Source organism: Colius striatus, chromosome 3, assembly GCF_028858725.1.
Source record: "Colius striatus isolate bColStr4 chromosome 3, bColStr4.1.hap1, whole genome shotgun sequence".
NCBI classification, from domain to species: domain Eukaryota; kingdom Metazoa; phylum Chordata; class Aves; order Coliiformes; family Coliidae; genus Colius; species Colius striatus.
Genome location: NC_084761.1, coordinates 13,377,892 through 13,404,818, shown reverse-complemented (window position 1 = coordinate 13,404,818; position 26,927 = coordinate 13,377,892). Strand labels below are relative to the sequence as shown.

The window sequence follows — 26,927 nt, the reverse complement described above, 5'->3', positions numbered from 1 at the left end:
ATCCTTGAGGATGTACTCAGCTAGCCTTTGATATGCAGTTGCCTTCCAACAGCTCACTGGTCACTTCTCCTGGGAAAACGGAGATTCTGAGAATTTCTGTGTAACTGCACTCAGGCCTTGACCAGTGTGCAGCCTCTCCCATGTGCTGTGAACACAGGCAAACTGTAAACAGGTCTCAGAGCTGCTGGAAACTACAATGTAGTTCTCAGCTTTATTCTCAGTGAGGAACATGTGTTAGAACAGGATATGTGTGGAACGTTGTTCAAGTGCTGTAGTAAGAAGGTATTACATGGTGCAAAGTTTGATGTTAACTGCAACCTGTATATTCTTCTTTTAGTCAAAACATTATTCTGGGATAAGAATCTTCTTGTGGTACTGCTGTGGTTTGGATTGTGCAATGTCTCTTTGGATCTTCTACTACAGTATTTCTGTCCTGCCTGATCTAGATAAGTGTCCTGATGACTGAAACTACTATAAGCCAGGAAGAGTCCAGAAGCATGCATGCATACATACATACCTAGCATCAGCTGGGGAAGGTTCTAGCCACTACATGTGAGTGTCAATGCTGTACTTGGGATGTTGGTGCCTTGTATAATCCTGGCTTTAAAGATCTAGAGCTCTTCCAGTGGGATCTCAGGAAAGTGTCTTGTTTGATTCTCAGCTGCTTTACGAGGAATGAGGTCTTCAGGCTATTTATGCTGCACTCTTAGCTGTCATGTATTTAACTTCCAGACAGCACCCAGATAACGCCCTGTGCTTATGCCCCTGGTAAATAGGCTTCCAAGTGGGGTTATGCATTCGAGGCACGTACACTGTCCTGCACTGCTAGCTCAGGCTGAGTTAGTCATGCGTCTCGTTGAGCGCCTCAGATCTGAGACGGTCTGTCTTTCTCACTTCTGCTCTCTGAATCCCTGTTCTATAAAAGACAGTAATCAACAAAGGGACAGCCAGAGCTGTGGAGCTTGGTTACATGATCTTGGCACTTGTTTCACCCTGATCTTTGGATTAAGAAGGTAGTATTTTGACTGAAGAAAAATTTCCAGCATCCTGGAAAAGTGGCTGGGAGTGTACTGTTCAGCTGGAGGGCACTGTCCAAAACAGTGGAAACCAGTGGCAGGAAAATGAAAAGATCAGGTTTTTAGGGGAACGCCAGATGAAAACTTGATGCCATCCTTGTGGTCATGTTGTGTATCCAGAAACTTACTTGTTAAGGCTCCTGGTCATTACATGTGGGATTGCAGTACTATGCCTTTAAATGTGTGCAGAGACATGCTCATGTTCCTTCACTTAGATGTTTTACACCTGAAGGTACAAGGTAGTGGCAATATAATCAGTTCCATAGCAACCAGTATGTCATAAACGGGATTATGGGGCCTAGTAAGGATAGAGGGTACAAAGAATTTAGGAAGAAAGTAGCCCCTCACGTAAATGCCCCCATTAATGTCAAGTGAAGAAGGACAAATACAGTGATGTACGTTCTGAGAACAGCATCTGCTTTGTTCATGTCCATGTCACCAAAAGAGGGGAAGAGGAAGGGCACATGTAAATGCATGTGGCATGACACGTGTCCTTAAAGTAATAAAACAGGGCTTTAAGAAGGTAAATCTGTGTCACTGACAAGCCAAGGTAAACCCTACAGAGAGCCTGTTACTGATCTCAAGGTGCAAGTGTGGCAAGCTGCCTTGTTTCAGCTAATGTGATTAAAACCCTGAGGGCACCAGGGACACATTCTAGGCCTCTCTCTTCACACTTTTGTTTCTCAATATACATTCCGACTTGCATTTTCTTTTTAGTAAAACCTTGAGCTAGCTGTTTGATTGTTGAAGATGATGGGAAGAACCAGCAAAATAAAAAACGTCTCTCTTTAGCTCCTTCTGCAATGAAGACTAACAGTGTCTTGTGAAGATGTTCTTCAGATCCATAAAGGAAAAAGAGCTACTTTACTTGCCTGCAGTTACTGCCAGAGGTATCATGGTGGCTTTAATGCTGCATAGAGTTAAGTGAGAACAGTTACTGAATACTCTGTAAGAGCGTTTGAGCAGATGCTCTGCTCTACTTTGTTCTGCAGTTTATGCACCACTTGCTTTCATTCAATAAAAAGCAACATGAAGACAAAAGAGTTATTGCAGATATTTGTTTTGTGGCTTCAGAGGATCTTATCTTGGGGCTGCTCAAAACTTCTTTCTAGTGAATTGCTATTGCTTTTTGCAGTGTTTGGATGATATTAGGAATAGTTTGATTGCTTCAGTAAGTCAAAAGTACTGCTTGGCTCTTTCCCAGAAGCTTTAACACCTGCTTAAAAGGGTGAAGAATTCCAGGCAACTCCTGCCAGCCCTTAAGTGCTGTGAAAAGTCTCTTGTCAAAGATCCAGTTTTCTGTATCAGTTGGGACTCAGATAATGTTCCTCACTAATCTAATACGGTTGGTCAGAGCAGATCTAACTCCAAATTGTTGCCCAAACTACTTTTCTTGTTGATGGTGGTTTTTTTTTAGTGAGCTGAGTTTGTAGCGAGGAATCATGATAGAAAAGATATTATATTGCTAAGGAGGACATGATTCTCTTTTTAGCTTCAGAGAGTTTGCAGTGGCTGTATTTCACTGCTGGTCCTGTAGTTAGTGAGGTCCGTGAGCTCCACATGATTAGAGAATAAGCTTCAGTAAGCGATATCATAAGTCTTGCACTGGAGCGTATGTTTTTTACTTCTCTTTGTTTCTGATCAGGGCACTTTGTGAAAATAAGTTCACAAATGAGGCTTAAAATAGCCATATAGAAAGAAAAATTCCATGTAGGGAATTAGAGATATTTCAAGTGCAAGTCTGGTGCAACCTGGCATATGTATAAAACTACTGAAATGCAAAAAGATCCACCAGGCTTTCTTCTGTGGCATCTTTTGCTGGAGAGTTTGTAAACAACCTGGGGAATTTCTGATTGCTTGTTAGTGAATCCTGCTTTAGGATAATGTTTCAAACAGGCAAATGGCTGATCTGTACGAGTAATAAGGTACTTAGTGCTTTAGAAGAGCTATTTTCAAGTGTAAAGTTAGCTATGAAGATAACCTACATGTATTATAAAGCTAAGGAATGGGATCATAGAATCATTGAATCATTTTGGCTGGAAGAGACCTTTAAGATCATTGAGTCTAGCCTTTGTCCTAGCCCTGTCGACCACTTGACTGACCATTCAGGATAGCTGGCTGAAAGTCCATCCAGCTGCAGTAGTGAACTGGAAGACACAGAATTAAAAATAAACAAAGCAGGAGATGGTTGGCAAGTAGCAGATAAGTAACTAAGCACCATTTCCTGGTGTAGATCTGAACGTGTGTCTTGGGGACCACAACAGCCAGAAAAGGTGAGATAGTATATTTCTTCACTCAGCACTGGGGAACCTCACCTCTAACTTGAGAGTGCTGATCTGGTGGCAGCCCTAACAACTGTTTATAAATAGCAGATTTAAGGGTTTTTTTAAGTTTTGTAAGCACTCCCTGGAGGACTGGTAAATGCTGCTGTTCAGTGAAAATGGCCCAACCTTGGCGATGTTGCAAACGTACTGAAATCATTGTAAAGCACCCCAAGGTGCACATTGGATGGCTTGCCAAGCCAAAGGGCAGAGGAACCACAAGGATGGCTTGTGGCAGGAGTGGTCTGCTGCTCTACTGTCATTAATTGTTGTACAGGAGGCTGAATTAAATAGTCCTTCCCAGGAGTTTTCAGGCCAGGAATCTATACTTACTCTGTGGCTTCAAAGTGTTGTGGTACGTCAGTGCATAATAGTAAGTGGACAAGGCAGCTGGCTGTTGTCCATTGGATTTCTTCGTCGTTTGGATCTCTACTTGTGCTTCCAGTTTGAATGTCAGGGAGCTGTGTTTCTAACCCCACATAAGAGGTTAAAAACAAAAGGGCAGAGTAAAGAGTCTGTGCTCTTGGGTTTTCTTTCTGAAAGACATTGTAATTCAAAATATACAATTCTTCTGCCCATCAGTAGTTGTGAGGATGCTGGAGGAAAGAGCCTGGTTTATGTTAGAAGTTGAAGTCCCTTACACAGAATCTCAATTGCCTGTGGACCTGGTGAGCAGGGAACACTGTAGCCTGATTTTTCAACTGGTGCTGGTGTGACTGCTTGTTGAGTCCTGCTGCTCTTACTTGTGTGCCAGATGCAGATGCTGTGATGGGAATGTGTTCACAGTAGCTGATCTCAGTCGGGAAGCCTTTCCCTTGAGGTTTATTTGGTGGCTATGCAACATCTTGGGCTTGACCTGTTAAGCTTGTCAGCTGTAATGCTTCTTCCTTGTGATCCTTCATGGATAGAAAGAGTTCATCTCAAGCACTGATAATTAATCTAAAGCTAGCATTGGGGAAGACATGGATATACAATATCCATACAATATACATTACAGTATACCTAGCTGTCCACACAAGAAAAAAGGGTTGGTGGGCTGCATAGCTCAGGATTACGCTATGAGGGGGGGAAACTATCAGCCAATTTAGGATGTGAAAGAAAACGTACTGCTTTTTCTTTATAATTTTGTCTGCAGTGAGTAGTGTTGCTGCTGTTATCTGAGGGAAGGCTTTAGCGTGTTTAAGGTTTTCAAGGTCAAAGGCACAGGGCTGCTGACTAGTGAGATTGTTGGTGGGAGGATGACATCCTTTCAAAATGCAGAGCTGCGGTAGTGAGATGAGTAGCCACTTGGGTGGAGAAATGGGGAAGCTCCTCATTTCAACAGCAAGCATCCAAAAGGGCTTAAATTGTCCAATGAAATACAAGGTGAAAGATTGCAAAGGGTAAATTGGTCACAAGTGAGGAAACCAATTTTCAGTCAGTGCCTTTATAAAGGCACAAATTCTACTTTTAGCTTGTCACACCTTTTTCTTAGACAAAAGTCGATATTTAGTGTGCCTCTGCATCAGTAGTAGTATGTAAATCATGCATTGAGTGGTCTCAAAAGAACCACCTTGCCAGGTGAAGGCACCTCAGGATGATGACTTGACTCTCTGCAGTTATCAGGTGTGACAATAATAACAGGGAGCTCTTTGCTGTTGTCTCCATGCTAACACTGGCACTCCAGACCCAGCTTCAGAGCAGCAAGCCCAAGTAACGAAGCATACTGGATGGCTATGTCCAAGGGAGAGATACAGAGCTTAGTTAGCACAGAGGGCCGGGGTGGGGTGGCACATACTGATGAGACATGGATCTATGAATCTCTAAGCAGCTAAAGCTACATCAGAGCATATGGTGTTTGTGTTTCTGCCTCTAAAACTGATCCAAGTAGTGCTCTACTGAGAGGTAGATGCTTTGCCGTAATTTCTTCCCCAGATGTAGCTGCTCTGAAAACAAATGTTGAAGGACTTTTTCACAGTGGCCCTCTCTATCAAGGGTGCTTCAGTGTTCACATAACAGGGTGGCTTGAAGAAATGATAAGACCAGACTGTTTCCTGCTGAAGTTATGACTGAGTGACTTAATTCTGCTTTCTTGCACATTTTTCAGTCCTGGACTTAATAGGAAAGCTTTGGCTGCCTGAAGTGTCACCACTTCCTCTTTTGCATCTGTAAATTGCAGGATTTGATGGTGTCCAAGCCTGTAGCACGCAGACTGGGGTTAGTGCTAGAAGAGGTCACTCTTTGTTCTGGGAACTGTGAAGCATTACAAAATGTTTCCTCCCTTGTGCTGTATTTGGAAAGGCTATTCTTTCTAATAACACAGAAAAACAGGGTGTTCTCAAGTCCTGTGAGGTTTGGGGGTTTTGTTTGTTTGGGTTTATTTATTTCTTTTCAATGTGCAGGTACTTAGATATGCTCAAGGAGTTCGAGAGAGAACTGTACATGTCATTTTCTGTACAAGTTGGGCAAAAACTTTCAAGTTGTTTAACAACAAAAAAAGGTTCCACCTTTATATTCTAGAAGTCTGTGCTAACAAATTGACTTTAGGTTTCCCTGTTTGTACACTGAAAACCCAGGAAATACTGTAGCCATATGCAGTACAGACGTTACTGGGTAGTTTGTACACTCACTATCTGAATGTTTGAGGAAATCAGCCCATTTCTCTACAGAGTGGCAGTTTTCTTTTTAACCATCCTCAAATTGCTTCTACTAGGCAGGCCATGATGGATTTTGTAATGCACCCTAGAGATGGCACTTGGCTAATGCACAGGAGGAAGCGATAATGCACCGTGCATAGGTAACCTCTGCTTGTGGCTGAGCCGGGTGGCAAGGTTCTGGAACTACATGCTCGGTTTGAATGTGAAATTGTAAGGAAAATGTGAAATAAGCAGGAAAGCAAAAAGTGAATAACAGTGCAAATCTCCAAAGAAGGTTGTGAGTGCAGCATTAAGTGGGCAAGCTGCAAGGCTGAGCCATATTTACAGGGAGGTGTGGCTTATGGGGAGCAAGGTTCTAATGAGTGTTTTCTGACATTATCTGTAGCTGTGTGCTCAAAGTCATCTTACTAGCTTTTTCTTCTCTATAAAAGCCTTTTGTGCAAAATTTGGCACTGAGCTGCAGCCTTGGAAAGCAGGATTTTTTAGGTTTACTTAATGGCATCAAAGACTTTGTTTTGCTCGTGAACTCTTGTGGAATGGCACTGATGTTATCACTGCTGCAGTGCTAAAACTTGTATGTGTTGGTGAAACTGCTTCCAGCACATACTTGGAATAAATACATGCATATTCCATGTTGGACAATATTTCTGTACAAGAGAAAAAAGAGATAGTACTGTATTCTAACATTCTGAGCATGATTTCAAGTTAGATTTGGGCTGTGGATGGATGTTGTCTGTGCTAGGCCTATTCAGGTATGACCTTGGTGGAGAAATAGTGCAAACAGTGGTTTCAAATGTGTGCCTTTGTGTAACATGGACCTAAACCTGAGGGTCTGTGTAGGGAATTCTAAAATTGATATGACTCTTCAAGCCCTAATAAAGTTTTCAGCTTCAGAGCCTTTAGTCATACCTGTCTGAAGTGTGTGGTTTGTGAGGTTGTGATCTGGAAGGGTGACTTGAACACTTTGCTCTCCAGAGCTGCTCAGTGATTATGTCAAGGAACTGAACTCTCTGGAAACAAATTTCAACACCAGAGCCAGAGGTATGTGTGACTTGAGTTACTATGTAACTATCCCTGGTACAAGAAAAAGCAGTCCTGCTAACTAGAGACCAGGGTGTTTGACCATCTGCTCAGTGAACCAGACTGAGCACCTGATCCAGGCATAAAACATCGTCCCTTCTTGTCAGACGAGTTGTAACCCAGGTCTGACATAAGCCTGGGGCAGGAACGAAGTACCTGTGCTTCAGTGGTGAGAAAGTTGGGTGGAAAAGCGCAGGTTGCACAAGACTTTGTGTTTAATCTCCCTTTTGGAATATTTTGGGTTGTTGAATTAATAAGCAGAATTTAGGAGCCAAATGTCAGGTTCCTGGCAGACTTCTGTTTTCATGTGACCATGTAGGTTTTTCTAAAGCATAGCTTTTTTTTTTTTTTTTAAACCATCATGGAAAATACACCCATCTGGGTTTGGCTTACAGATTAGCTGTTTCCTGCTCTTTATATCTTCTTTCTGCTTTGGGGTAGGAAATGGTGCTGAAAGCTGATACAGTTCACCACTGTAGGGCTAGTGAAAGGGGTCTGTAATGTCATGTTATTTCTGGTTACTTTGTGAACTGCAGAATTGTAACTGAGCAGGGAATGATCCTAGCATCAGCCCATCCTTTTACAGACATTATTCTTTTTCTGTCCCTCAGCCCTGAAGACCACATTCTCCATCACTTTAACAGTCTTGAGTTGTTCTTGTTGCCACATGAGCAGCTGATCAATTTCTCACTTCTACAAGCAGCAGATTATGTATGACTTAATACTCTCATTAGGTGGTGTGTGTGCCTCTCCTCCTCACCAAACTACGTTACAGCTTTGGGTGCAACCTGTGAAATCACACAAAGCCATATTGTGTTGATGTTGGGTTCCAAGGTGGTGGTGTAATGCCACTTCACAGGGGGACAAGCACTAACATGAGCAAGTGTCTTCACTAGACCAGTGGAGTTCAGCTGTGAGTCTGTAATGCAGCTAGTCACCTTCACTGCAAGTTCCTCTCTTGCAAGTCTATCTGCATTTTGAAGCTGTTTGTAGAATTTTAGCTCCTTAAAAGAGTAATGAACTTGAAAGCAAGATACAGGGCTGTGTGACTAGTTCGGGCCCATCCACTTTTCAGAGAAATTGTTTTCTGCTGGAGCATTCCAACAGAAAGTGTCAAGCTTGATAAATATGCTCAAGCTTCTACATGTAGTTCTCCCTAGAGCTTAGTTTCTAGAAAGAAATATTGATATGTAAAGTATTGGAGATACTCACCAGGGACCAACCTGGGGTGGAGTCAAGGCAGGAATATTTTAATTTTGAAGCTGGCTGGATAAACAGTCGAACAAATAGTTTCTTCTGTTTTCATAAAGACTGTATTTAACAGGGAAAAAAAAAAGAGGAAAGGAACCTAACTTCATACATTGAAGTGTCTGGGAGGGAACATCCTTTCAGATGTTTGGTGTGTTGGAGATAACAGCAGCTCTTCCTTTAATCAGTAGCCTTTTTTCCAAGTGCTCTTTTAACACAGTGTAGAGTCAGTGAGTCTGGACTTCTGAGCATCTCTTTTCTGTACTTTGGTTGGAATAGCTCTTCCTGCTGGAATGAAAATCGGAAATGACCCGAGCTACATGCGCTCAACAAGAGGAAGATGGAGTGGCTTACTGACTGGAAACTTGTTAGTTCTGTTTATCTATTTGGTAGCTTAGAAAGAATTAGTTTTGATGTATTAGGAATTTGGCTAGTGGGTGCATTTGCTCTCTTGTTGTCAATGCAAGTATGATGCCATAAAGCATTATTCTCCTTGTAAGGTTTTAGTTATAGTAAAATTTGTGACCAATATGGTGACAAAACTTTTTTTTCCCCCAACACTGCTTTTAGAGAGAGAGCTGCCTTGAATCTGCATCAGAATCTAATAGTTCTGAAGTTTGAATACAGATTTCTTCATGCTTGGTGAACAAAACAACAGTCAGATGATGGTGGTCCATGGGATATAACTGGACGTTCTTTAAACTCAATCCTGTTGGTTTGCAGTATCACATGGGTCACATATGGTATTTTAAATGTTATGCTTGTTATTTCATCCATGGATGAAATTTTAACTTTAGAATCAGAATGGTAGAGGGTGGGAGGGACCTCTAGAGATTGTCTAGTCCAACCTCCTGCTAAAGCAGGTCCATCTAGATCAGGTCACACAGGAACATGTCCAGGGAGGTTTGGAAACCTCCAGAGAAGGAGACTCCACAGCTTCCCTGGGCAGCCTGTGCCAGGGGTCCCTCACTCAAAAGTTTTTCGTCATATTTACATGGAACCTCTTGAATAGTTCGTTGGCTTTTTTTTTTTTACAGTATCATTATATTGGTCAATATTCAAAGGAGTTGTTTTATTTTAAAGATCACAAGTTATGATGGTACTTTTGATAGCTTTAGTCTAAAGCATGTAAATATAAAAGAGTTTCTTCTCTAATTGTTGTAAGTTTTTCATAATGCCTGTTTGTTAGGGAGTAGCTAAAGAATCTTGGCAATGGCTTAAAGTTTGTCTTTTCAGTTGTGGGGACTGGGGAGAGAGAAAAGAAAAAAGGGTGGCTCAGGACAGACTGAAGTGACCAACGTATCTTAAATGTGAATGATAAGGTCTTCATAAATGTAAATGCTTTGCCCTGGAAATCTATGGGTGCTTTTATATTTGCTTTAGGATGGCTGCTGTCTTCAGACTAACAGTACTTCTCAGGGATGGTCATGTTTTCTAGAGGGATGAACTTAAATTGAAGAATGACAATAGTAATGGAATTCTTTGAATAGCACGTCTTTCTGATATTTAGGAGAACCTTTTTTTTTTTTGCCTGGAGAAGTCACTACAGATATTCGCAAAAAGAACAGAAGACTGGCTTGTCTAGAGATTGAATTTCCACTAGAGTGAGTATCAAAAAGAGTTTTGGGATCTAAGGATGGTCTTTGGTGCTTACAGCAATGAACTACATGAAATAAGGCTGCTTGAGTCCTGGGACATCAGAGGCTTCATTTGAGCTGACCTCCCATTAAAGGACTCAAAGACAGTCCTTGCAACTCAGCTTGTCCAATTTGATTAGATTTTGTCTGGAGCTTGATTGAATTTGTGGACAAGATTATGAAAAGTAACATTATTGTCAATGAGATGAACAATCTTTGAGGGGAAGTTCTCTAGTATCCCAGAGGGTAGTGCTTCTAAGTTAAGGTATGAATATTGGAATTAATTTATTTAGTTCCAGGTTATAGTAGGGCATTTTTGCTGCCGTGCCATCAATGACACTAGTTTAATACACAACTTGTGTGATGCTTGTTATGCCAGACTTGATATTTGCTTGAATCTTAAGTGATCTGGAAGTGGAGCATTTTCTTCCCATCTTAGCTGTTGCCAAAGTGGGCTTTTCCCCTGCAGTCATGGCTTTTTAAGCAAAAGCTTTGATCCTTGAGTGCAGCAGCAAAGATAGCCTTGCTTGATAGGTGGAGTTGTTCGCTGTGCTTCATTGCTCTAGCAGGTCATGCTAGGGATAGATGGTGACCTCTGGATAGCTTACTTAACGCATCTTAATATTTGTGTATTGGAGACTCTCATTTGAGGACAAAGAGGTTTGTAGCTTTTTTTTGTAAGATGAGGGGGAAAATGGAGGAAAGCCTTGATATCTTTCCCCTCTGGATGGGGTAAATGACAAGTTTTAGAAGCAGTTATGCTGCCTACTCTTTGCTTAGCTTGCTGGCTCTGTTCTAGTAAGTGTGATATTGTCTGCAGCTCAAAGACCGTGCCAGTGGCATGTGGAGTGATTGCTTGAGCCCAGTGAGAGCCAGCCTACTCATTGCAGTGCTGAATTGTCACAACCTTTTCATATTGGTGTTCTTGTTTTCTTCTTGTTTTTCTTCTGCTGTGATGCTAGAGAAGAAAGAAAACACCAACCTGTGACGCATTCATATACAGCGGCAGCTATTAATGGGGAAAGTAGTACTTTGTCAACACTGGAGAGATCTTACTTGTTAAAACTATGCTTTTTACCTCTGTTTTTGTTGAAGTAAAAGCAGGTTGATGCAGAAATAATAGTAATTTATAAGCTTAAGAACTGTGCCCGTATAAATCATTACAAACCTTTTTGCTTACTGCCAAATAATGAAGAAACCTAATTTTTAGCTGTCTGGTTGTCAAATGTCTCCTCAACTAGTTGTGCTGTACTAAGGGAACTAACAAAAGGTGTGACAGATTTTCAAATGAATTTGTACTCGTAGTACCTAAAACTTTAAAAATGTTTTTATACTGTGTATACTGGCAGGATCTACCACTTCCAAATACTTTCTTGTCAGAGAGGAAAGTGCTGTGTTTCTCAGGAGATTTTTCTGAGATGACCATAGCAGAAATGGGCACGTATATATATGTGTGTGGGGGGAATCTATGAGGTTTGTGTCTAAGATAATTAATTCTGCTCTTTCCTCTATCTGCAACCAAGCTACCGGTAAGGGTTGCTTTAGAAGCCTCCCTTTTCTGTGCAGTTTGGTCACCAGAAGCCAAGCTCATCTATTTGACTTCATGCTAGTGCTTCTCATCTGCTCCAACACAGTTTGATGAAGAGGGGCAGGCAATTTAGGGGACGCAGTGTCAGAAAACAGTTGTTTCTGTGGTGGTGTGACTTTTGGTTTGTACACAGTGGGAAGCAAGTAGCTGTTATAGACTGCATAAGCAATTGCTTTAATTAGAGTTGCTTCTCCATTCTCTAACACTCTTCTTTGCTAGTGAAGAGGTGATGGTGACAGTGTTGTATGTGAAGGGACTCCTGACATTTGTAGCAGCTGGATCATTGAAAAAAGCTAGACATGTTGTATGTGTCTGTTATAAAATACTTTGTCCTTGTCCCAAAATTCTCTCATCTTCTGCCACCTCATGCTCATAGCTTACCTAGGATCTTGTATAGTCCTCAGTAGTGGCTAGTATTAGCTTCTCATACTTTATACGTTCACTATGGTGCCCTGAGACCTTGAGTCTTTGGTTTTGTTTTCAGTGGCCAACTCAGGAACGTAACGGCAGAGAATTTTGATTTGCTTCCTTAGAAAAAATGGTAGAAGTTGAGCTGTTTGTTTTCAACCTCTTTCCTTATTTTAGCTCTGCTTTTCGAAACTGAGTCAACACTGGGAAGCCAGGTGCTGTCTGCAAAGGTGCGCTTGATCCATAATGACTGCTTAGATAAGCTTCTCCTGTGCATGCTGCGAAGTGAGGCAGAGGAGTTCAGGATATCCTTTGCTCATCTCAGAGTCTTCTGGGAAATAATGATTTTTGGGTCTGGGCAGTAATACCTTTTGGGTGTCAGCACTTCTCTGACTTGTGTCACCCAACTTGCACATCTTACCCCTTTCCTTTCATTCCATTCTTATTTTTGCAGTACTTTTTTTCTACTTGCCAAGCAAAACCTGAGCTGTGGACTGAGCTAGAACATGGAGTTGTCCTGTCGTGCTTCTCTTGAAAAAATCTGGTGTGGCTGCTCTGCACAGACTTTGTAATTCGTTTCACCGAGGTCCTGCCTGCTTTGGCTGTTTCCCTGATTGACCTCTGATGGGGGGAGAGCAATCGATATTGCAATTAGCTGGAGAGCTGGAGCAATGTCGGTGCTTGTCAGGCTGGGCTGTGGGGATGCGGAGGAGGGGTTGAGCAGGGAGCTCTCATGCGAGCTGGCAGCCTCCTACCTCCTGGGCTCGTTGCTGTGCAGCTCTGGAAGGCGGCAGCCAATGGGAAGCATGAGCATCCATGCAGTTGGGCTCATCGAATGACTCCCAAGGTGCCTTGTTTTCAGTCTGAGGCACATAACTTCACTCTTGCTGCTTTTTTTTTTCCCTACCTCTCCTTTCCTCTCCTCTTGCCTGTCTCATTTTGTTGCTTCGAGGAATAGCATCCATGCTATAGAGTCTCTATCTTGGATGGTACTTGCTGCATTTCTGATGCCCACAGAGCAATTGTCTGCGATGTGCTGCTCAGAGTGAAGTGTCAGTTCACTGTCACCTTTCGGTGCTTCATGACCGTATCAGGTGGGGTAGGTCATGCAGCTGGAGGCAAACCTGAGCTCTGAAGGCTTGTGCTTTGCCTGTCCCTCTAAGCAAGCTGAAAATAGCCCTAAAATGGGGTCATCAGCCATTTTGCATGCATGAGCTCTCCTCCAGTTATGTGTGCCAGCATAAATGCTGTATAACTGCATAATTATTCAGGACCCCCAGTGCAGGAGTGATGTTGACTAACTGGAGTGTGCCTAGGGGAAGGCCACTGAGATGATTAGAGCCTGACCTCTGAAGAGAGGCTTGGGAAACCTTTAGCCTGGACACGGAAGATGAAATGATGGATCTGTGAGCAGCCTTTGCATACCCAAAAGAATGATTTGGAGAAGGCACCAGACACCTCTTTGACGTGCCCAGTAAAAGGACAAGCAACAATAACCATAAGTTACAATGGGAAATAGTACTTGAATACAATCATTATGAGTGTTTTTCTTTGTAATTCTGGAACCAGGGGCTGAGGAAAGCTTTGGAAACTCCAGCCTCAGAGACACTTGAAACTTGCCTGGGCATGCAGCTGAGCAACCCCATCTATTAAATGAGCCCTACTACAGTGACCTCCAGAGGTCTTTTGACCTACTGTTTTATATTATTTTATGGAATCTGGTAAATCAAGATTTGTCTCTGAAATCTTGTAGCAGTAACATATTGACATGGTGAAATAAACGCTCTAAGACTAGAGCTTTAAATGTGTACAATTGACGTTTGTGGGAATTAATCTTTCAGGAATCTGTCTATTTTCAAGTTACTGGGTAAGGAGATGTGATGGTTATGAACACTGCCTTCTCCCTTCTCTGTGGAGTGCTGAGTTAAGGCTGAACGGTGCTTTGTTTTTCCAGTTACTACCCCCCATCCGTTAATATGAGCTCTAGTTTAGAAGTATACCTTACATTCACATGTTCCTTTGTATAGTCCTTTCAAAATAGTCAAGATGAGCATGTAAAGAAACAGTTATTCTTTTTTTACCTTTAATAAGGTCCAGTAGCGTGCAAATGGGTTACAATGAAAAACTGATCACCAGCCTTCTCCACCCTCTGGGATCCCAGGAGGTTACTGGAGCAGCACATTGCCCCAGTTTCCCTCCCTCACGTGCATGATGATTGAAATTTTTGTTTTGTTTGGTGTTTTGAGCATGACTCTTGATAAGCTAGTTTGATAGATGGCCGCTATTGTGTAGGACCAGCATTTGACTGATGACTTCAGAGTGGGAAAGCAACTTAAGTAGCTTAATGGGATTTAGCTCTGTCTACACTGTCCTGCCAGAGCACGTTATAAACCACTTTAGTGGGATTCCTTTTTAAATATAGCCATGACATCAGTGTAGGCAGAACCTCTAAGAGAGCTCTGGGAACTTTCTTGAAAAATCAATCTCAAGATGCAGTTCAAAAGAATCGATGAATGAATGAATGAATGAATAAATACCTGTGCCAGAGCTTGAGGAATCCTACCTACACTGATCTTGTGAGGGGGATAGAAGGATCTCTGAAGGAGGGGGCTGTATGCTCTTTAGTTTACCTTGTATTGACTTTTAGCATAAATGATGTGTCTGTATTTGCTAAAGCAGAGCAGCTAATGAAAAATCGTGTTAGGACACAGGCAAACACCTGCTTCTTTAAACTAATGGAACTGCTATTACAGCAAAATAGTCCTGTCCTACCTATTCACAAAGCTTGGTGGCAAAGGAAGCTAAAAGTGAGGTGTATTTGTCCCTAAATAGCTGATACAAACCTAGTACATTTTTTTTTTTTTTTTAAGGCCAGTGGTCCATGATAACTTCCAGCTTCACAGGCAGGTAAGCCCTGAGAGACCTGAACAGCTTTGCTTAGTTGAAGGAAGACAGTTTCCCCTCTGGCCCTGACCCCATGGGGAAATGGAGAATCTGTGGGAAAAGCTGCTCAGACCTGAAGCTGCAAAGTGGGATATCCTCTGTAAATACATGTTATGGCACCGTCTTTGACTTGTAACTGCAAGGTTTGGGGTTTTTTTTAGCTTGCATGTAGATCTACTATTAGCCATTTGCTTTTTCTCATGAAGGGCATTCAGGTGGTGAATTCAAGAACTGTTTTATCAGCGTAACAACTGGGCAGCAGAGGTGGAGGGGTACGGCTATGACTGCTTGCCAGGATGCTGCTCTTGAGGGGGCAGCATCTGACTTTACCTTGATTGTGGAGTGAGTCATCTGCGGCTCTGCACCTTCTGATGGGGAAAGCTGTAAAGAAAGCATCTCTATTCAAATTGTATTTCCCTTCAGTATAGCTGCCAGAGGCCCTAATCCCTTCTCAGCATTTGGGGAGGAGCCTACGTGAGGCCTTTCTTAGCTCTGTAGCTTCCCTTATACAGGCTACTGTGCTGAGCAGAGAAGTGGTTAATGACGGTCCCAGTCTTGTCAGTGGTGCAGAAACACAGGCTCCAGCTGTGACTGTGGTGGGTCTTGGCTAGCTTGGATAGTCTTTTGATCTGCTTCCTCTGTTAGTCACCCTATGTTGGGGTTTATTTTCTCCTGGATTTGAAGGTTTTCAGTGGTGAATATTGGTTGTCTTTGTCCCTGAGGGTTTTTTTTGGTGAGATTTACTTTTTCTTCTTTAAGGAAAGAAAATGGAGGGGGGAAAAAAAGATCAAACTCCAAACTAAAACTGTGGAGGACTCGATGTGGAAATGCTTCCTGCATATGAATGAGCCTCTCTTGAGGGAGGGAAATGTACAGCTTTAAGTTGAAGGAAGAGATTTCCTCCTTTCTTGTCACTTGCCCCAGTTTTGTGGGGGGGTTGTGGGGTAGTTGTTTTTTTTTTTAACCCTAACTGTAGCAGCCTCAAAGAGGAAGTTTGAAGTGAATTTATGGTGAGAAGTGTGGCACTTGTTTGTTTCTGACAGTTAAATGGCACATTTGCATTGTTTGTGCAAGGAGGTAGTTCAGGTCCACAGTTAACAGATGGGTCAGAGGTCTGTGTCCCTCCTTCCCAACATACAGAAGATATCCCTATGAGATATTGCCCCTTTCCAGTTCTTCGTGGCCTCTCCACATGACTGATGTAGTGCATTAAAGCTGACTTCAAATACAAGTTATTTTAAGGAAGATATCATATGGACTGCTAGCTGTAGCACAATGGGCTGTGACATTTCAAGACATAGAGCAGTTTGCTTTTTGTCCCCTGCCAGAGGTCAGCCATCAGGGCAGCTGGAGCAGTATAATTTGCTGGTGTAATAGAGTGCCATTTCTTTCACCTTTTAGTAGGCTTAATCTATATTATGAGCTGCATTAAGTTTTTGCTGTGTAAACAGCCATTTGGCCTCTGACAAAAGCCAGTGAAGTTGAGTGGGGTAAATATCACTGGAAATGCAGTGCCTTGTCTTTATTTTTGTTTATTTGGATTTTTTTTCTTGTTATTCTAAAGTTCTCACTCTTGATTCTGAAGATTGACTTCAGGTTGCAAACTGAGCACAAACTGGACATGGATCTCCATGTTAAAGACACCTGAGCAGCACTAGCCTAGTGAATTTCCGTCACTGATGTGTAAATGCAGAAACTTGATTATAGCAACTTACCTTCCTGTCCATTCAGTGCTAGTAGAAGTGGTTTAGGAAGCCATTTGAGGTCATCTACTTTGACTTCAGCAAGGCTTTTGACACCGTCTCCTATAACATCCTCATAGCACTGCCTCAAAGCTCGGGCAGTGTGGCTTGGATGAGTGGACAGTGAGGTGGGTTGAGAGCTGGCTGAATGACAGAGCCCAGAGGGTGGTGATCAACAGCACAGAATCAAGTTGGAGGCCTGTGGCCAGTGGAGTTCCACAGGGATCAGTTCTGGGGCCAGTCTTGTTCAACATTACTGTGGCTTAAACATCTTACTAATAGTTACTGTTTAGAAAAAGAGCTCTTCATACTGCTAATTATATGAAACAGGTCATATAAATGTTTGCAAGCACCTTAAGTTGCCTTTCAAGTCTAACATCAGTAAGGATTCGGTGCTGGAGTTTCCATTCCAATTTGGACTCTCTCTCAAATTATTCTGCATCCCTTTGTGGTTCAGTGCAACAAATGTTATGCTTGAGTTTATAGTGTGCAGCAGTTGACGCATGATGAAAAAATTCCTATGTCATAAATAGGATTAAAATGGTGCCTACAGAGATGTTGACATTGAGAATTTTCTGGGCAAGACATCATTATGCAAGTGATTCAAGGACACAACTTCATTGGCCCAATGGTCAGGTTTTCTACACATGTTTTAATTTTTTCCACCTCTCTTGGATTTCTTCACACTTTCTGTGTTCACGTGATACAATCAGGACACTTTAATACTTTCATAATCCTTCTGATTGCAAGGAGCACTAATTCCGTGTTTCTAGGTATAGCTGACTTAAAACTGTGTTTAATGTTCTCTTCAGATGAGTTGTGGGCTATAAATGCCTTACATCATTGCTCTCCCCTGAATAGTCTCATTAAAAATGAGCTTGGTATGTCTGAGTGGACATTGGGCTCTATTATTTGCATGCAGTGCTTGGGAACCAAGGTGAAGTTGCTGCTTCTGTTAGTCGTCTTGTTACACTGCTTCCCTACCTGTTTGGGTCTGATCAAACGAGTCTTACCAAATCCTGGCTAAATTCCCACCAAAATTACTTGGCAGTGTAAGGTTGCAGTGATGTTGCAAAGAGAATGAGGTGCCGTTTACAGTCTTGTAGTGGAAACCCTTAAAAGGCAACCTGCCGTGGCTTTCCAGAATCACTTCGGTCCAAGCATTGGTAGTTAAAAAATATCTTGTCTTAAAATTAACTTCTTTCATGTGGAAATTTTGGAGGCAAATTTGGAAACTCACTGTGGTTATTTTATCACTTGGGGCAAACGGGAAGTAGCCATACTCAAACTGTTTTCCTCTCAGCTGCTTTGATATGCCTGGAAGTCACAAGCTGCATAGAGAAGATGCCAGAAAAGTATAGTGAGAGGAAGAATGCTTATGCTGGATATCTGTGCTTATGTCCTGTGCAACTGAACACATATGCTGTGAAGAAGTTCAAACTAATCTTTGCCTGGCAAAACTTCTTCACTAACACAAGTGATGTGACACTATATCGCTGGAGTCAAACCAGCAAATTCAAAATAATGCAAAATGATGGCAGAAGAGAGCAGAACTGCATTATCTACAGCAGCCATGCTTATGGGAACACTGCCAACCCTGGTAATGGGACAGGCTAACCTCATTAATGGGCTGATGTTCCTTTTGGGGTGAAATTTCCACAGTTGGGACAAGTTTTTGTTTACTGTTCCACTTAGGAGTGGTTCTGTTCATATCCACTCTCCTTCCCTTCCCTCCCTAATACCTTGTTTGTCCTCTTGCAAACAGAAAGGGAGTGTGTAAACGTCTCTCAGAGCAGACTGATGGCATGGTGTATGCAGTTTGCAGTGACCTCTCTGCTCCAGACATCAGAGCTGAGGGTTGAGCTCAGTGTCTTCAAACTCTGTGGTGGCTGATCTCTTCAGATTTGATTGGCTGGTATAAGAGGAGATGATTTAAGAAGATCAAGAAGCTATTGTGAGCCTAAAGATGGCATTTAATCTTAACCAGTGCCACATCATTACCTACCTATCCAATCCTGGAAAGGACAGTGTTTAGGTCTTATAGAGAAAGAGGAGTCTTGTTGGATGGTGCATGTAATCTGCTCTACTGAAACTCCTTGTCTTTGTGGAGAACTCTTGAGTTTCATAGGACTGGTATGAATATTTGAGTTTCAAACCATATCTAATAAGAAACAGCAACAGCTAAAGAGCAGCTAGCTGGCAGTAAAAGAGCCTCCTTACAGCTTGAGTCTTGAAAGAAAATCCTTGAGGTTGGCAACCGCTCCAGAGTGCGCATGTTTAGCATGGATTAAAAGAAATATACAGCGTCCCAGCACTTTGCTTGATGTAAGTGTGTAAGTATGGGCACACAGGAGAGCTTTTTTCCTCTCTAAATGAAGTGTATTGTCTCGGAGAGCCCATGTTGTAGGAGGGGGAAGGGAAAAGGATGGAAATTGGATTAAGTCACTGGGCTTCAGGCCTAAGCATTTCCTGCCTTTCTCTTTGGTTTTTTTTTAATACACCACTGCTGCCTAGCTCGCGTGCTGGGCTGTGTAAGTGTGCCCTGGTCCCTGCCTGTGTGCAACAGGCAGCTTGGAAGTGCTATGACTTACCTTCAGGGAGATCCAGGCCAGCAGGAGCATAGTTTGAGCTCCTGCTGCAGAACTGGATATGGGGAATTGTCTTGGCATGGGAATTTATACAGCACTTGGACTTGAGCCAGGTAATGCACATAGTGCTTGCTTATCCCTGAGTTGTAGGAGCATTAAATTCATACTTCCATTATAACATGGGGTTTTTTTCCATTATCCAGTTTGCTGGAAAATTACCTTGTGATGAGATTGTGTTTTAAGACTTTAATGGGTGATACAGCTTTCTAACCAAGGAAACAAAGCAACTTTGAAAAGATCTCACGTAGAGGAGCTGCTGTCAGGTGGGAATGTGTGAGCTAATCTGTTGTGGTAAAGGAACGACTGGTGAAATTGTGCAGATCTGCCATGGGTGGGCTGGGCAACCTGAGGGGGGATGTGAGTGGTGCAGGAGACCCACTGAACTCTTCCAGCTCTCCTTTTGGTGCCTCTTACCTCAATATTAACTATATTTATCTGATTCTTGCCTTGAAACAAAGTTAACTAATGGTTTTAACCTTGTCCAACTGGGGATATTGGGAAGGAGTAAATTTCTGAAGCTAAAGGCCTGTTCCCAAGAGGATTCCTTATATGTTTTACTGGTCTGGGATTTGGGGCAAAGACCTGCATGAACACTGGTGCATCCGTGGTGGCTTTTTTAGAGCCCTGCAAGGGAATTTGCAGAATACCCAGAAAGGAAATCCGCCTTTTCAGTGAGAATGCTCATTTGACAAGCTGCCAGTTCTGAGCTAAGCCTCATTTAATAAAGATTTAGTCTATGGGGATCTGTCAGTGGAAACTGAATTTGGTGAGAGTGTCTCATTCTTTTCATCACTGTAGTGCACAGAGGCTTTCAGCCAGCATTATGGAGAAACTAGGGATAAGAACATCCAATTTAGAGGACCCCTTTACCTCTGGGAATGTTTCCTTGCTGTGTAAGATGGAGATTGCTGAGTTGGTAACAGCTAAGGGAATAAATAGATTGTTATTTGACTTCAACCCAATAGGACTCCAGTGTTTGCTACTGATTAGCACAGCTTAAATCTGCATTCATGAGCAGAAAAAAGCCCAGTCCAACTCGATTGTTAAGCAAATCCTTTCTACTCAGGGTTTTCCATCTCTCTTTGGTCTCTGTTATGAGGTGCTCTGATGAATTCTAGCACCTGTCCCCATGTAACCTGAGGATGTTTGAGGTGTGCAGACCTCAACACACCCTCAAAACTCTGGCGATGGTCGTATGGCATGTTGGTTACTGCAGTGAGCTAAGTATCAGCAAGGATGTGTCGTTGGCCTCTGCACTGGTGACTTCTGTGAATTGGACTAAACGTAAAGGCAGCATTGAAAGTCTTTAATTTTTAAGTAAGGGGTCAGAATGTCAGTGTGGAGGAAATTATGATGAATCTTTAATCAACTTGGCCTTGTTCTCAGTTGTTGCCTGCACAAGGGCACTTGAGAAATTAATCTGAATTAACTGGAGGAATAAATTCAAAGCAGATTAGCTAAACCACTTTAAATGCACTAAAGTGAATTAAATTGTGCTGAATTTAAGGCCATTCTAGTTCAACTACATAAAAACCCTGTGTGAACACTCATTTGTAATTAAAGTGGCTTTAGTTCACAGCTCTAATACCAATTAACTGTGGAAAGTCCTTGCCTGTGTAGATAGCCTCTAGTTGAGGAAGCTAGTGTGTTTATTTAACCAACTTGGTTAAATGGCTTTGAGCTATCTAGTCATGCTAGCATGTGTTTCAACTGTAGACCTCTCTTATTCTAATATCTGTTGCATTGTCTTAGGGTGATGTAAAAAAAAAAAAAGGCATGATGTAATCCGTGATATTTTCCCTTTTCACAAAAGGAAAGACAACAGTAATAAAAGGTAAAAGCAACATGTTGGCCTATATTGCTTTCTTCAGTGTGGACTTGCCCTATATATATATTTTCTATACATAGACACATATATATTTTTTAAAAAATCTAGTACACTCTCTTAACACATGTTTTCTTTGGGAGAGGTCTGTAGAGGAGATGAAATGGTGGAACCTGTCCTGTTTCCATGGTGTCCTTCCATGCTGCTGAGGGATCCCTCACACAGGAGAATACATCTCTGTAGCGTGGGAAAAGTTTCTTCCACAGCACATTTTCTGCCCAGCCTTGCTTCTCTACTGTGAGTACAGTAATTGGCTTGGGAAGTCCTGTCCCCGGGGCACAGGAGATATAGATGTTTTAGTGCTGAGATCAGCAGGGGTTTCCACATCCTCTCCCCATATTACATTTGCCAATACATGTTTGGCTGCCTTCCCTACTAAAGCCTGTATCCTTCTGTAGAGATTGTGTGGTGAATGACACTTCGGTATCTCAACAAACACCACGTACAGCACTTTTCAGAAGTGAAAATTGAGTCTCTGAACGCATAGCATGTTCTGAACAAGTTGATGAGGGGGTCAAAGTGTGTTCCTTGCCTTGCCAGCATTGCAAAAAAATCAGTTTGGTAGAATGTAATTACTTATCTGTGAGTATGTAAGCTTCTTAGAGATGTCTTGAAGTCTGAAAAAAAAATAAGAGTAGGAAGTAGTGTAGGCATGACACTATCCCACAGCAGCTTTTCTTGCTAAGAAGACTTCCGTCCTTCATGGAATAAATAGAGATGAGTGCTCCTTTGGCAGCAGCCCAGTTTGCTTCATTTGTTCTTCTGAGTGAGTGTTTTTCTCTTCCCACACTCCTTTAACCTCTTCTCTCTGTTTTATTATCGCAATCTCAAGTCGCTGCATGGAAATCCAGAAGGAACATTAGTTGCAGATTCGGTGGGGAAAGCTTTCTTTTGACAAAAGCTAACTTTAAGGTAAAACTATAAACAGTTCTCAATCTGGCAATGATTAAGGCAGCTGTGTTGTTGAGATGCTCAAAAGCTGTAGCTATTTTGTCCTGTGAGTTGCGAATATGAAGGTTAAGATGAAGTAAATTTAAAATTATTGATGGAAGATTAAAAGCAAAACTGCATGTTTTTCAGGAACCACCTGAAAGCTTCAGCTTTGCTCTGAAGTTTCTTAGTGAGGTTTTAGTAGGCTTTTTAACTACTAGTGCAATAGCAGTGCTATCCAGAAATAGCTGTCATCTGTTCCATACAAAGAGCTGCTTGCTGTGGCATGCTGCTGTTCATGCAGGTGAGGTTTAACCAATGTGGTAATCAGAAGTTGGGTAGATTGGAATTTATAAAACCTATACTCAATAAACAGACCACATGTATTCAGAATTAACTTTGTAAACCCTGTTCTGCTGCTGCTTTTGCCAAGTAACCTTAGTGATAGAGATGATATGGTGGTGTGAGGAAAGGTCCTTAAGCCAACAGTCAGTTGAACTGACAAATAAAAATATCCCCTGGGTACTTCTCCTGGGGGTGTTTTTGCCCGTGCCCTGTTCCTCGTATTGTGATGGTGTCCCTTTTGGTGCGTGAGGACCTAGGGGTTTTCTATCCCTTTTTTGGCTTCTTACTGCCATTGAGAGAGTAAATACCATGAATACCATACTGGAGCTGAGAAAGGCTATTAACAGTGCAGCAGGGTGTCGAGCACTGTCCCTGTGCAAGACCAACAATGCAACTCGTGGTTACTTCCCTGTGTACTGCTATAAACTTTTATTTTGAAAGTGCCTCCTAACGCTGTAGCTTCATCTCCTGCTAGTCTGGCTGATACCACTTGGATTTACACTCATTTTCAGGGACTGCTCTGTCTCCACTTCTGCCATTAGTGTCAGCACAGTGGTAAAATGTTGCTCCTCCAAGTTGTCTCCATTTTCCTGTAAGGGCAGTTCATGCATCATTTGCTAGAAAGGATCTGATAGCTCAGCAAATGTTCGAAGACAAATTGATGCTCTTTTGTGGCAAAAGGCCCAGCGCATAATTTTACATTTACTCGGGCTAATGTGGCCTTGGATAACCGAGTCCCAGATTTACTGTTGCAGGATAGAGTGTCTGAGGGTTTATCCAGCCTCAACCTTCGTTTTTTTAAATACTGTCATTTAATCCTGACAAGCAGGCCCAGGCAAATCTTTAGTTGTGACCAGGCTTTCGCTGCCAGACCGTGTCTGGGTCCTAAATTGACTCATCAGTCAGAAAGATTAACTGCTCTGCTAGATGATTTCACTTGTTGTCATGGCACATATCCATTAATGGAAAACAAGTCTTCTCTGGAAAACGAAACACATATCATGGTGTAGTGGCCAACGAAGTCCTTTTGGACAGATGCATAAATTAAAGCATATATGAAGTGGCCCTTAAAAGTGAGAACTTCAGGTTGCTTGCTGTGTGTGGCATTCTTTAAGTATTTTTTTTTTGTTTTCTTTTTCAGTATTTCCTTTCTTCCCTTTTAATGAGGGCTGTTCCCCTACATCTGGAGCTGCAGTGTGAATTTTTTGCTGATAAAAGAGTTGCTGGGAGAGTGTTTTCAGCTGAGTTCGGCTTTCCTGCAGTAATGCCTTTAGCATGTATGGGGAAGGTTGAGGGTGTGAAGAAAGAAGTGCAGGAAAGCTTTGCTTTACTGCAGCCTGACATATTTAAAAAACAAAGAATATCCCTGAGGAGCCTTAGTATGTCAAATGTGTTAGTTAAATTAGTATTGAGTGCTTGTACATGGCAAGCCTTCAGAAGTGGGAGAATGTGGGGCTCCAAGTGCAACTTCCCTCTCGAAGGCCCCTTTCTGCTCAGGAACTCAAGCAGTGTGCAGACCATCTGGTGTAATCATGGGAAAGGGGGACAGGGCTTTTTCCCTTCCACCCTCATTCTCCTCTGTTAATGATCCCAAAGTTCACTTTCTACAATGGGACTGAGTTTATGCTGTTTAGTTTGGTAAAGCAGCACCTGTGAACTACCCCCATCCCAGTGGGCTTGATGGGCTTTGGATGAGTTTCTTAAGGCTGGGAAAGCAAATAGCACACAGCTACGTGGAGTATCTGTGATGCAGCAGTGAGATTTAACTAGCATGGATCTTGTTATGTATGGCTGGGGGCCCTACAGTCTGTGCACACTGACGTTTGCTTGGCTGGAAAGTATGTAGTGTGGCTCGCATAGTTTGCCAGGATAATAACTCAGCAGGGAGTACCTATGGAGAAGACTGAGGGGAAAGAAGGGGAAGAAAAGCCTATGAAGAGCAAGTTACTACCAGACTCTGTTAGAAACAATCACCAATTGTGTTGAGAATCTTACTTTAATCGAAGCATTCTTTGTTTTGTTTCTTTCACCAAGAGGAAGTTATTGTTTCAATCAGGAGGAAGCATTTAAATGTTCTTTAGGAAACTTCTGCATGGGAAGGGAGAGACACTGATTAAAAAACCTGCAAATCTTTGGTTTAGGTTTGCTGATACAGTTTTATGTCTGCTCCCCAATAGTGGGGTAGCAGTAAGTGAATTGGGCCCTTTCCAGATATTAAAGTCATTTCTTCTAAGTTGGCACTTGTCACCACTACCAAAGGTTTGTCCAAAAAAGCTTACGGGTGAAATACTTTGTATATTCCTATGGGAAGGTATGACTGGATTTGGTGTTGCAGTGGACTTTAAAATTATTTAACAAAATTATTTTGCATTTCTGGATTTTGGCCAGAATTTTCTGAATAAAGAGATATTCAAATTAGAGTTCAACTTTTATTGCTTCCTTTTTCTCCCAGGAACATCTGACTAGGAATAGGTGTAACACAACAACTCAGCTTGTGATGATTTCAAGCCAGTGTGTGTGTAGCATCCATGTTTGTACCTATGTATGTGGAGGTATATGGATGGAGGGGTTTAACATTTATTCTAGCTCTGTGTTGAACAGAAGTGTTGCATGGGGATTCATTTTTCAAAAAGTCAAACTCATGCATGTATAATAAATTCCACCCCCTTTCAAACCCACTCATGCAGTTAGATTTCTAATGAATAAGCCTGCATATTTATTCATGAAGATTAAAGAACTGTACAGATACAGGCAGCTGGCTGATTTTTTTTCTTTCTTTCTTTTAAATTTTATTTAAATCTACTGACCTTTGATTAGGGGTAAAGAGGAAACCCTCCCCAATTCACTTAGGCTGTTTGCAGAATGGGACAGACAAAACGTCTCAGATATTCAGTGTTTAGGTGCAGAACATTGTTTCATTGAGGAGAATGCAGAGGGGTGCAAGTGGGGCTAAAAATCTCCTGTTGATATTTAAAAAATATACAGAACCCACAAAAAAACTTGTTTTCAAGGTCTGCCTTCAGTACTGTCTTATTGCAGGCCCCTGTTCCCATCCCCTGCTACGGCTGCGCTGTGCTGAGGTGTGATGCCTGTCTCTGTTTTCTGCAGGCCCTGTTGCTGTTGGGTGGCATCGCTCTCTCCTGCCTCGCTCTGGACCTGCTCTTTCTCCTGTTCTACTCTTTTTGGCTGTGTTGCCGCCATCGGAAGAGTGAAGAACATCTCAATGCTGACTGCTGCTGCACGGCGTGGTGTGTCATCATTGCAACACTGGTGTGCAGGTACAACTAATGCCTGAAAGAGATCTGCCCTTCTTACCTGTGGTGGCGTACACTGTGTGTGCATTTGCACACTTGGTATGCCATGTCAGTAGTTAACGTTGACAGTAATCACTCTTTCCACTTGGTATATGTGTGTCTTAAATACTGTAATGTGTCTTCTTCATTTCTACCACTTGCTGACCTGCCTAATGGTTTGGGCAATGTAAAAAGGGATAGCTAATGTCCAGCTCTTTGGTACTTGCAATTGGTAAATCAAGGTCACTGTGTCCTTGGAAGCTTATAGAATCATAGAGTGGTAGGGTTTGGAAGGGACCTTTAGAGATCATCTAGTCCAACTCCCCTGCAGAAGCAAGTTCACCTAGATCAGGTCGCATAGGAACATGTCCAGGCAGATCTTGGAGACCTCCAAGGAAGGAGACTCCACAACCCCTCCGGGCAGCCTGTGCCAGGGCTCCCTCACCCTCATAGTGAAATACTTTTTTCTTATATTTAAGTTGAACTTTTTGTGTTCCAGCTTCATCCCATCACCCCGTGTCCTGTTGCTAGCTACTTAAACAGGACGGATACAGTTGAAATATTCATCAGGTCCAGGTGAAGATTTCTCAGTCTGCTGTTCCAAAAGAATAACTGAGCAGGAGAGTAGATCAGGAAAAAAGCAGCACATATGATTCTTTTGGATTTGGAAGTATTGGTAGTTGACTGGAGTGTATGTTCAGATTTTGCAGCTTATGTAAGACACTGCTGCATTTTCATTACCTATACTAATGTGCCATCTCCAAGGGCTGCTAGTAACAGTGCTAATGTCAGCAACGTTTCGTGTTATGATTTAGCAATAGAAGTTTATGGAGGTGACATGAAACAATGATTATAGAAAAAAACCAGAACAATTAAGTAATTAACAAGGAACATGTGCAGAGAAGTTAAAAGCACAGAAATTTGCATTTTCTTTGTTTTCTGGGGAATTTTTTTTGTTTGGTTTTAGCGAACACAGTTGAGGATTCTGTTTTCCAGAAAATGAATGATGGGGATGTGCTTGCAAACTTCTGGAAGGAGCCTGGGACTTTGTTTTGACTTGGACAGAAGGAATATTCTGATCTCTCTGATCCTGTGCTCTGAGATGGAGTGCTTCTTACCAATTCCAAGTCATCTACTCTTGCCCAAG

General features: G+C 42.2%; 1 protein-coding gene across 2 annotated transcripts in view; it reads left to right on the top strand.

The window, feature by feature from the left end:
• The window catches only part of TTYH3 (tweety family member 3), a 75,778-nt gene that overhangs the window by 12,691 nt on the left and 36,160 nt on the right, over window positions 1-26,927 (top strand). The window contains exons 1-2 of one of the 2 annotated variants that reach the window (XM_061992649.1): window positions 8,670-8,728; window positions 25,596-25,765. In XM_061992649.1, the coding sequence (XP_061848633.1) occupies window positions 8,702-8,728; window positions 25,596-25,765 (197 nt within the window). In that variant the 5' untranslated portion in view covers window positions 8,670-8,701. Of the gene's footprint in view, window positions 1-8,669; window positions 8,729-25,595; window positions 25,766-26,927 lie in introns of those variants that run through there. The other variant, XM_061992648.1, reaches the window with a different exon arrangement.